Source organism: Tachysurus vachellii, chromosome 5 (assembly GCF_030014155.1).
Source record: "Tachysurus vachellii isolate PV-2020 chromosome 5, HZAU_Pvac_v1, whole genome shotgun sequence".
Lineage (NCBI taxonomy): Eukaryota > Metazoa > Chordata > Actinopteri > Siluriformes > Bagridae > Tachysurus > Tachysurus vachellii.
In genome coordinates, this window is record NC_083464.1 from 11,875,001 (window position 1) to 11,887,540 (window position 12,540).

The 12,540-nt window shown below is 36.6% G+C and overlaps 1 protein-coding gene across 1 annotated transcript; it reads right to left on the bottom strand.

The window, feature by feature from the left end:
* Positions 1-5,411: 5,411 nt before the first annotated feature.
* On the bottom strand, positions 5,412-6,620 carry si:ch211-198c19.1 (uncharacterized protein LOC100151013 homolog). The gene is made up of 2 exons (XM_060869180.1): positions 6,371-6,620; positions 5,412-6,058 (listed from the first exon to the last, which is right to left on the bottom strand). The coding sequence occupies exon 2, from the start codon at positions 6,050-6,052 to the stop codon at positions 5,543-5,545; it is 510 nt and encodes a 169-aa protein (XP_060725163.1). The 5' UTR covers positions 6,053-6,058; positions 6,371-6,620; the 3' UTR covers positions 5,412-5,542.
* Between the last annotated feature and the right edge of the window lie 5,920 nt (positions 6,621-12,540).

Consider the following 12,540-nt stretch of genomic DNA (forward strand, 5'->3'; position numbering starts at 1 on the left):
GAGAATAAGGATATAGTTCTCCCTTCCTTTATACCCAATAAAGCACCTATACTTAATAAAGGCAGTGTCCTCTTTGATTGTCTTAACGTTGTGATGCTGGGTGTTGCCAGTGATAGTATGACAGCTTCATGCGTCCCTGTGTGACCCTGTGTCCCTTTGGAATCATATTTGTGCACGTCCCTGTTCATATTTTTTTCCCTTCATGTGTGGGGGTGATATTATTAGAGGCAATAGGTTACTTCTATTAAAGCTATATGTGCTTACACTGCACTGCCAAAGAGCTTTCTGTTCTAAGCTGCATAATTTAGATTTAAAGCCCTCATGGGGTGATTACATTTCAGGAGGATCTATTTTAATACACCAGACACAGCACACTGAACTTTGTGGTTTGATAACTTGGCCGGTGTTATGAAATGGATGGCTGCTTCAGAATAACGTCCTTTAACTATAGTTTTATCTACTGAATTTCTAACATTGCGCCTCAGCATTGATTGGGTTTATGTGTATATGTTATTGCCTCTCAGAGCCTATAACCATCATATTATCAAATTCTATTTTTGGATGCAAAATGACAAAATGTATGTTTGGTTAATGTCCATAAGCGAAATGTTTATGGCAAATAAATGTCACTATCTTTACCCTAACCTGAAGATTTGAAAGTAAGACTGGATAAGACCAGTTTCGGTGAAATTATGTATTAGTTATAATAGCATGGCACAATATGGGCTAAACTATAACATAAACAAAAAAATACGATATGTATATGACATCACATCCTCTCTATCTGCGAACAGTAGGATCCTTGAGTATAGTTACAAAATTATGATGATAAATCCATATCATGTTAGCATATTCGTCAATATAACCCATTATTAACTGAGTTGAATGAATACATTTTGCTCAGGCTAGAGACATATTAAGATGTAGAGATGAAAAACGAAGTGACAAATGTGAGAAGAAATGAGATCTATCAGACACAGTGTCTGGCTATGATTCTGGAAGTCTTCACTTTTACTCACACTCTTCTGATCAGTTACCTCTGTGCTGAAATGCTTTGGTAGATGACACTAAAAGCCCCCATCCATCATCTGCTTCCTGGGCTTGTTGCCACAGGCCTGCCACTGTCACACTGAGGACCAGACGGGGCTATTTATGAGAAGAAAACCCATCTGTAATCCACTCTGGTATGCCTATCTCTTACTTTACAGAGATAAATCACATGCACCTGTAGTACTTGTACGTTAGTGTCCCTGCCATGTGGTATTAGTTTACGTAAGTTTTGTTGTCCACAGAAAATTGTATTTGTACAGTAAAGCTCGTTTTTTATTTAAACAAAATAGGAACGATATATTGCATAAATTATAGTTCACTCATAGGTCTATTTCACATTTGAGTCTTAAAATAAAGGCCATTGGTTGTTGCTTATAAATCTGGACAGAGTGAGCAAATAATAAATTCTTTAGCTAGCCCACTAGGCAAGTAAATGCTCCAGTGTTGTTACACAGTGCTATGTTCTGGTTGCCTTGAAACTGACTATGATAAAAGATGGTAGCAAATAACATAATAACATAATTTAATATATAATATATAACAATATAATATATAACATATAATAACATTTAATGAACATGACAGGAACATTTTTTACATGCTAACTTTCTGTCGTGGTATCTCAACCAGGATCGTAGGCAAGTCACTTAAAGAGTTGCTACAGTACAATTAAAATATGTTGGACTATATATATAGAATATCAATGATAGCATAAATAAGCATTTGACTGGTTGACTGAGAGTTTGTCTGCCATTAGTTTTTTTTAGCTGAGAGGATTCAGAAAATATTGGAAAGATAGTGAGCATTAATGCGCTCTGGTTTTGTGGTGCATTGTCCAAGTGCAATAGAAGGATTTAGCAATTGAGACAGCCCTTAAGATCTCAGACTTCCTGACCAGTGCACTGAATACTGAACTATAGAGCTGACTGAGATGCCCTTCTTCTCTCCCTATCTAACGTAACTCACCTGAGCATTCACCTGCTATTAGTAGGACCCTTATACATGTAAATTAATTCGTGTTTCTATTTTCAAAACAATCTGATTATGATTATTATTTTTACAACAATAAATGTTAAACTTTTTTATATTGGTCTTAAATTAATAGATCCGACCGTATCTAAACCTAACCCTCTGTCAGTATTAAAAGTAAAGCTGGCTGCGCAATGAAAGCAAAGGAAATGAAGCTCTCAAAGAAAGGAAATGATGATGAGCCAGGAACAAAACCTTCTGTGTCTATTCAGTCTCTAATCTCCCCAGTTTGGATTTTACATGATCATAATGATCATGCTCAAGTTATCTGTTTTTTTATTTGGGTGCATTGAGGTCATTAATAATGTTGTGGAGCCAGGAAACTATAACATTTCAGGCGAGATAAGGAGAGAAGTATTCTTTAAGTAGAAAACAAAATTTGGGTTAGAACAATCACCATTATGTGAATATATGAATAATCTCTGATCACCTAACAGTCCTGATCTGCTAACATACAATTTAATGTAATTACTTAGCAGTATTAGAGGCCTTTTATTAAAATCCAAAGGGAGTTCGCAGGGTCAGAATAACGTAATGAACCTAAGGCCTCAGCTTGAATTAATGTCCAAGAGCATTAGGCTTCACTTAGAACTTTGTATAAAGTATTAATCCAATTTGAATACAAATTAGCTACATAAAATATTAAAATAATATAAATATTTAATACAAGCCCTTTAATGCAGACAGATATTTATTAGCATACAGCACAGATTGTAATGGACTTTTATCTAGTACCACACCACAGATAGTAGGGAGGGCAAAATCTATTCTATAAACTTTCAGCCTCCCACTGAATCACTCTCCATCAATGCCATGTGATATAAATCTACAGTTTTTGTGCTGGTAAGTGAGCAAACCGAAGTGGAAAGTGAACATTGCTTTTAAATTTGAGCTGAGAGCTGAATGTGTCCTGAAACAGACCACACGAATCTCTGCAAAGCTACACACTAAAAATGGCATTGGCAATTATATTTCAGCCCTCTGACCTATTAGTGATGGTTCATATGGCGGCAAATTAGTGTTATTAGATATAACACAGTACTTGAAACCTAGTGAGGACAAATTTAATCCTCGGTATCTTTTAAGTTGATCTAAATGGCTATGAAGATTCCTTGTGCTTTAATTATTAAGAAGTTATAAATCCCAGCTGGCCGAGATGATGAACACATAATATCACTGTCATATGTCAGATCTTGTGATATAATATAATATAATATAATATAATATAATATAATATAATATAATATAATATAATATAAATATCACTACATCTTTAGGATTATACTAATTTATTCAGAATTTATTTTGGATTTGGATAGTAAAATGATGCCAGATACAGAATATATGCATTATACTTATTACTGTACGTTTTATTTATTAGAGCTAATAGTTTTCACCACAAGGGGGCACTAGTACATTGCTCGACAGAGATTCTAGTTGCAGGCTTCCACAGCTCAGAGACTGACAGCATGAGCAGACTAGGGGGCTACATGTGCACAGGAGGAGGGAGACTCCAGGTCTGCACAGTAACTCTGAAGAAGAGAGAAGAGGAGGTTTAGGAAAAGGAGGAGGAGGGCTGCTGGCACACTTCTCTTTAGACGAGAGGAAGAGAAGCACATTAATCATCCAGAGACATCTGTTCATATGCTGCTTTACAACTCTGTCAAAGCTCTCTTGACTTGCCTGTGTAGCTTCATGCAAGGAGAAAAAAGGTGAGTAAAGAAAAGAAAGTGACTGCCATCAGCTAGAGACAACACAAATATAACACAGGTACTGAAAAGCCAGAAATTGCAATGTGACAGGAAAATACTATACTAATTTTCATTGCCATTGTCATTGTCACTGTTACACAAGAGTAATATTAATAAACGGAATAAAGATCTTATTTTCATATGTATCGGTATTAATCAAATTCTTCCCATATAGTGTAAACCCCATTCATATTTTAATGTGCACTTAATATATCCTTTTAAAAATAGTGTTGCAATGTTTTTTTATACCAAATTGTGTGTTTATTGATATTTTAGTCCACCTTCCTCCACCTTCATTTTGGTCATATGCTGATTTCCATCCAGAAACCAGCTCTCCACATCATACAGCATCAACCACCCAGGGAGGGAGAAAACTAACACATGCTTCTGTTCTCTTCCACATACATGAGCAGACACACCCACAATTGCCTAATGATATAGTGATTGACAGGAGAGAGAGAATATCATCCCTCCCACCCAGACAGCATGGCCTATTATGCTCCCCAGGTTCCGGGTTACAGAAGGCTGTCTGTAAATGAACTGTCAATCTTTCAGCGATTGGGGAAAAGCCCCAGTTTTTTTTTTGTTGCACTATCTGGGATCCCCATAGGGTGTGTTTTATTGTTCTTACTGTATACCTCTTTGTGACACTGTTAGTTGTATCTAAGGCTTGTACTGGTGTTTATCGAATGAAGAAAAAACTTCATAAAAGTGCTAAATACACCAAGGCTTTCTGTATACTGATAACTCTTTTGAATTATGTGAATTATGTTTTGTCGGTGCTTGAGCAGTATCTGCTTTCGGTTATCCCTTTTTCCTACATTACAGTTTTATTTTGCTTACATGTGCTGGCAATTCTTATTTCATTTTCAGGTTATAAAAGACATAATTACACAGATGAAGCACTTTAGAATTTACTGCAAAAAATGTTTTAGTAGTAAAAGAATAGTAATAATCTAGTAATAACACCCGCATATTAAATGGCAACTCAAACTACCTATTGAACTAATCTGATTCAATGCTTTAAAGCGTAACATTTAAACAAAGGATTTAAACATAGGATATTGTTGTCCAGTTTGTTATCATTATTCATATACAGTACTGTACTTCATATGTATTTATCTGTATCATCTTCAGTTATATGTTTGTAAGTCAGTCTAGCTTGTACAATGTACAACCCATCACCATTATTAGCTGCAGTTCCTCCTGGATCTTATCTGGAGCTTTACTGGGAAGTTTTAAGATTTTGTTCTACATGTATTCAGGTATTGTTTGTAGTTTGTGCTGAATGATAGTGGGAGTGAAAATGAGAAGTGACTAAATATAGAGAAACAGATGTTATATTGAGAACTGAAAGTTGTCTCACTCCTAATACTTATAAATAGAAACCAACAGCTTACTGTACATGTCAGACTTTGAAACACAATTGATGATTAATTATGGTGAATTAAAATAATCTTTCTAAGACTTGATCAGATTTGATTTGATTTTGAATGAAATTTCTTTTCTAGAAAAATGGCCAAAATGATCAGAATGATGGAAGATAAAGATTCAGATTCAAAAAAGCTAGATTTATTCGATTTTGTTTAGATACTATACAGACAAGCAAAGAAAATAGTTTTTAAAATATAGTTTGTATGAAACATTCCAGCAATTTCTATGTCCATTTCTGTGCTTTTCTGTGCTTTATGTGGTTAGCTTTATGTGGTTAGCTACTGTTGTCTTAACTCAGTGATAAGAGGCAAACCAACAATATACGTCTTTACCTTCTTATAGTGCTCTGAAATGAATATCTCCTCGATTTTGTTCTTGTTCTTATTATATTTCACAATGACTCTGTCCATATTGCTCTTTAGGTCATGTGGATTATAATATTTTCTGACTTCATAGGGAAGATCTTTGGCATGTTTGTAATTAAGGTTTCCTATGGTGAAGTAGCCATATGTCTTCTTATCTTTCAGCCTGGGTAGGAGAAAAAACGGTCCAGCATTCTTGAACTCATGGAAACCGTAATCACCTTCCATGGGGTTGCAGAGAGACACCATGTTGTTGTCAATACAGTTTTGAACATACCACACAAGCAGTGCGAGTCCATGTCTTGGAGGTGGGCTACCAAAACCTGTCTGATGCAGCTCCTCCACAGAGTTTAATGTTCTCAGGGAGGAAAAAATCACTGCTGCCATTAACAGGACATATCCAAAGCAATTACAATGTGCCATCATGTCAGTCTATTTAGAAAGAAATAACATGTTAAAAAAGCTCAGATTTGAAACTAACTAGCTTCAAGTATAAGGAATATATTTTCTTCTAACATATATACCAGTTTTATACAAGTATGATATTTAAATGTTGGCACATTGCTGGCACATTAAACTAATGTAATTAACTAGTGTCTCTGTGATATTAAGCTACTTGCATCTCATTAGCTGTCTTCAAACACTGTTGACTTTTTACATCGAAGAACTAAATTGAATTCAATAAATTATGAAAATTAGCATGTAATAGCAGTCTATTGTGCATAAATGTGTTGTGTCTCTTACCTGAGTGATTTGGCAGGCTAGTAGAAAAGACTGTCAAACGAGCGCTTTAGGATCTGTCTGTGTGCTCTGCAAGATCTGTTGGATGTGCTAGCATGGATTGTATATTAGTCAAATAGTCACGTTCCCTCCACATGTATTTTCTTGCTACTACAGGATGTGGTGTTAACTGTGAGGTTTTTCTTCTCTTTTTGTCCTGTTTGTGTACTTTCTTTTCGTTTCAGTTAATACAATATAAACAATTGTGGCTAAGACATATTTAGTTGAATTTTGTTATTTCAAATATTATCTTTTTTATTTAAAAAAAATCTCTCTTATTTGCATACTTACAAAAAAAATTACAATAAAAACATTAAAAAACATTTACAGCAAGGTTAGTCAACATGGACTAAAACTGAACGTGTTCAGACAGAAGTACACTTTGATCACTTCCTAAAGTCCATTTTACTTCTTGTCTTCAATCCTAAACATCCACCCAAACCACTGTTTAAACCAACCAGACTAAACTGAAAGAATTTGAATTTGGTATTGGAAGTCCTTTAAGCTATGTCATTAAAAAAGTCTAACAAAATGATATTTGTTTCACAGCAAAACACATTTAGCAGCAACTATTAGATCAAATTCTACCCTTCCACTTCACACTTCTTCTTCTTCCACTTTCAGCTTTTCTCGTCAGGGGTCTCAACAGCTAATCATCTGTTTCCACCTAACGCTATCCTCAGCATCCTCCACTCTCGCACCAATTAACTCCATGCCCTCATTTAACAAATCCATATATCTCCTTTTTGGCCTTCCTCTTGACCTCTTACCTGGCAGCTCCATTTCCAGCATCCTTCTACCAATATAACCATCTCCCTCCTCTGTACATGTCCAAACCATCTCAATATAACCGCTCCGACCTTGTCCCCAAAAATACAAGCTGAGCTGTCCCTCTGATGTGCTCGTTCCTAATATTGTCCATCCTCATCACTCCTAAAGAGAGCCTTAACATCCTCATCTCTGCTACCTCCATCTCTGCCTCATGTCTTTTCCTCACTGCTACAGTCTCTAACCCATACAGGAGAGCTGGTCTCACTACTGTCTTGTACTGCCCTTCAACTTCACAAAACTTCACTATACAGTAGACAAAATCCATCCCCCAAGTGGCTGTCCTATTCTGGTTACATTTTATTCTTCATAAAATAATGTCAGCAGTCCTGGAGGAATATAGGTGAGAGGCTGACATTAGTCAGAGCATCCAGCACTATATAATATATGGAAGCGTACAAGAACATAAATGAGAAAATTATGATGCTTCGAGGAAGATTACTAAGAGACTGTTTTGGTCTGTATTTATTTTTTGATAGGTTTGCAAAGATAGTTGCTAACTGTAGAGAACCTAAGCTACATGAACTGTATCTCTAAGCAGCTTAAGTTGGGCAAGAGCTACTGTAAGCTGTCCACATGCAAATTCTTACTCCTTGGACTAATAACATTTGAAAGTAAAATATATGACTGTTAAGTAATTAAATGAAATGTATCATATTTATTTTCATTCTGTTAAATATATAATACGATATATAATATCAAGTCAAGTCAAGTCGATTTAATTTTTCATTTTAATTTGTCATTTAAACCACATATAGCTGACGCAGTGAAATGACACAGCATTTCTCAAGGACCAGGGTGCTACATAGAACAAAAACAGAGCTACAAAAAACAACACAGAGCTAAGGACTTGATGTAAGTATTCCTGACCACATAAAGGGCATCTGTGCAACCTAGTACAAACAGTGTGAGACAAAAGACAGTGCAAACAAACGATACAAAACACTACAAGACAATACACAACAGACAATACATAAAAGCAGCGCCGACCAGAGTACATACTGTATATTCTACAGTACATTACATCAGAATCAGAATCAGGTTTATTGGTTTATTTGGTTCCCGCTGTTTGTGTCTTTCAAAAGTACATACATAAAATACAGTGTAAAAATACAGGAAGGAACAGTTAATATAATAGCAGCAGTTATATGAGGTATTATAATTTATTGTGCAACACAGCAATTGACTAAATGTACAAGACAGCATGTGCAGAGGGCAAAAATAGTGTGCAAAACAGCATGGGAACAGTTTGGTATGGGTGGTGCTTTAGACATGGATGTACTATATTGGATGAGAGTATATTTGGTGTGGGTCAGAACACACAGTTGACTGTGTGTGTGTGTGTTTGGTACAGTTCAGTTCAGTTGTTGAGGAGTCTGATGGTTTGTGGAATGAAACTCAGAGTCTGTTTGCGAGGGCCCGAATGCTTCTGTACCTTTTTCCAGACAGCAGGAGGGTGATGAGTGTGTGAGTGGTGTGTGGGGTCATCCACAATGCTGTTGATGTTAGTTGGCATTCCAGCTAATGCTATATTGATTAATTGCAGAGCAATCTTGGAGCTGACTAGTCAGAAAGTGTTGATGAATTTTGGATTACTGCATGGCTTGCACTGTGTTTATAGATATGGATCTGACAGCAAGTAATTTTATATCAATGTGTTCTTTATAATTTCCATAGTAACAGCACATTTCCATAAAGTTTTAGTGCATGTTACAGGTAATATACACCTACTAATAAATATATTTTTAAAACATATTTAACAATTTGAACTAATTTACACGGATACATTATATATATATATATATATATATATATATATATATATATATATATATATATATATATATATATATATATATATTTAAATCTTCAGTATATATTACAGCTTGCATAATGCAAATAATAACTACAACTCATTTATCTTATGGATGTTCCACAACAAATGTTATATAATAACGGTAGAAATACACACGTGGACAAAATTGTTGGTACCCTTCGGTCAATGAAAGAAAAACTCACAATGGTCACAGAAAAAACTTTAATCTGACAAAAGCAATAATAAATAAAAATTCTATGAATGTTAACCAATGAAAGTCAGACATTGCTTTTCAGCCATGCTTCAATGGAATTATTTAAAAAAATAAACTCATGGAACAGACCTAGACAAAAATGATGGTACCCGTAGAAAAGACTGAAAATAATGTGACCAAAGGGACATGTTAATTCAAGGTGTGTCCACTAATTAGCATCACAGGTGTCTACAATCTTGTAATCAGTCAGTGGGCCTACAGTATATATATAGGGCTCCAGGTAGTCACTGTGTTGTCTGGTGACATGGTGTGTACCACACTCAACATGGACAAGAGGAAGCGAAGGAAAGATTTGTCTCAGGAGATTAGAAAGAAAGTTATAGACAAGCATGATAAAGGTAAAGGCTATAAGACCATCTCCAAGCAGCTAGATGTTCCTGTGACTACAGTTGCACATATTATTCAGAAATTTATGATCCATGGGACTGTAGCCAACCTCCCTGGACGTGGCCGCAGGAGGAAAATTGATGACAAATCAAGGTGAACTTCATGCTCAAGGAACATCAGTGTCAGATCGCACCATCCGTCGTTGTTTGAGCCAAAGTGGACTACATGGGAGATGACCAAGGAGGACACCATTGTTGAAAACAAATCATAAAAATGCTAGACTGGAATATGCCAAACTACATGTTGACAAGCCACAAAGCTTCTGGGAGAATGTCCTATGGACAGATGAGACAAAAATGGAACTTATTGCCAAGGCACATCAGCTCTATGTTCACAGACGGAAAAATGAAGCATATCAAGAAAAGAACACTGTCCCTACTGTGAAACATGGAGAAGGCTCTGTTATGTTCTGGGGCTTCTTTGCTGCATCAATACAATGAAATCTAAAGACCATCAAGGGATTCTAGAGAGAAATGCGCTGGCCAGTGTCAGAAAGCTTGGTCTCAATCGCAGGTCATGGGTCTTGCAACACGACAATGACCAAAAACACACAGCTAAAAACACCCAAGAATGGCTAAGAGGAAAACATTGTACTATTCTAAAGTGGCCTTGTATTAGCCCTGACCTCAATTCTATTGAGCATCTTTGGAAGGAGCTGAAACATGCTGTCTGGAAAAGACACCCTTCAAACCCGAAACAACTGGAGCAGTTTGCTCATGAGGAGTGGGCCAAAATACCTGCTGAGAGGTGCAGAAGTCTCATTGACAGTTACAGGAATTGCAGTGATTGCCTCAAAAGGTTGTGCAACAAAATATTAAGTTAATCGTACCATCATTTTTGTCTAGGCCTGTTCCATGAGTTCATTCATTCATTCATTCATTTTCTACCACTTATCCGAACTTCTCGGGTCACGGGGGCCTGTGCCTTCATCTCAGGCATCATCGGGCATCAAGACAGGATACACCCTGGACGGAGTGCCAACCCATATAATTCCGTTGAAGCATGGTTGAAAAGCAATGTCTGACTTTCATTGGTTAACATTCATAGAATTTTTATTTATTATTTCTTTTGGCAGATTAAATTTTTTTCTGTGACCATTGTGAGTTTTTCTTTCATTGACTGAAGGGTACCAACAATTTTGTCCACAGAAGTCTATGAGAAATGCTGTTATATATTTCAATATTTTAAAAATATTGAAAAGGTGTATATATAAGGGAGAGGAAAAAAGTGGATCAGCTGGATTATGTATTTTCTTATTCCCTTTATCATGTCACACTGACCACAACTGGAAATATAAAGGAGGCCAGAAGACAAATGAATGTAGGGAGGACAGATGAAGAACAGTGGTAACAGAAATGGACTAAGAAAGTATGAGGGAGTGAAGACATAGAGGATAGGAAGTGAGAGATGGAATAGACAGTGTGGAAATGATGATGAAAAAGTAAATGATCAGAGAGACAGGCTGTCAGTTAGTGGACATGGTTGGAAATGCAATGGAAGGGGAGGAGAGTTCCATGTGAGACAGACAGAAAAAGAAAGGGAACAACAGTAAGCTTTTGAGTAGCCACAAGAATGTCAGAAAAAGGAGGAATCCACTCTACTGTCTTCGGTTGAGAGAGTTATTGATGGAATTGATTCTGCCTCAACTGTGGCATCTACTCAAATGCTTGCTGTGCCAGACAAACAGTTCCTGGATAGAGTGCTAACCTGAAGAGGATGGATTCTCAGCACAGGAAGCATACAAAGATATACTGTACCAGCTCATATTTGTTGCAGAGCTTATCTATTTATTCCAAACCTTTACTTCTATTAATATTATCATTGTTGATGTTGAAATGACAATATTGACTAAACACTACAGCAATGATAGCATTTCTTCATTTCTCTTTTTATAGAAATTTTCTAGTGGATGCACTCTGCTGTTGGTCTTCAAAGACTATACTGTAGATTTTCATACCGATAGTTGTGATACCCAACACATGTTCAAATTCATACATGTTCACTGACTCCCCAAGATAGCATTATTATACCACATAATATATAATATATTATAATTCTTAAGTCCTTATCTTACTATCTTGTTTAAAAGATCCTGTTGAAGGCCAGGTTGCTTGACCAACTACAGTCACAATAACACAGTGACTTCAAACTATGCTCTGGTGGTAAAATGGTGGTCACCCCTATGTTATCTGATGCAGTTAGAAGAGTCAAGAAGTGTCATGAAGCTTTTATTGTCATTTCAAACATATATAGCTGTGCAGTACACAGTGAAATAAATCAATGTTTCTCCATGACCATGGTGCTACATAAAATGACACAGAGCTAGGGACTTAAGTCCTAGCCACATTTAGTGAAACAAAAAGACAAAAATACAAAACTCTACAAGACAAATACACAAAATACACAAAATAGCACTGACTAGTCTGCATACTGTATTATAAATTACATTGTGCAACTAGAGCAATGTGGTGTGCAAAAACAGCAACCGAGTGAGCGATTATTGTAGTTCACACTCTACTAGGAATGTTGTCTGGTCCAGCAGACTTCAGTGGGTTAACTCTACTTAGAGTTCTTCTCACATCCGCCGTCGTAAGACAGAGTACCTGGACCTTGGGGGGAGGGATGGTCGTAGAGTAGCGTCGAAGTAGTTTAGCGCATCTGGTAGGGAGGTATCACTGTCACAAGCAGGTGATATTGTCCTGTAGTTCGCGTGTGTGGATGCCCTGCCACATGCGCCAGGTATCTCTGCTGTCTAAGAAGTGGTTTAGCCCTCGCTGTCTTGTCCCATGTTCTGAATGCAGAGTCTCTAGACTTCAGCAGCCCGCGCAC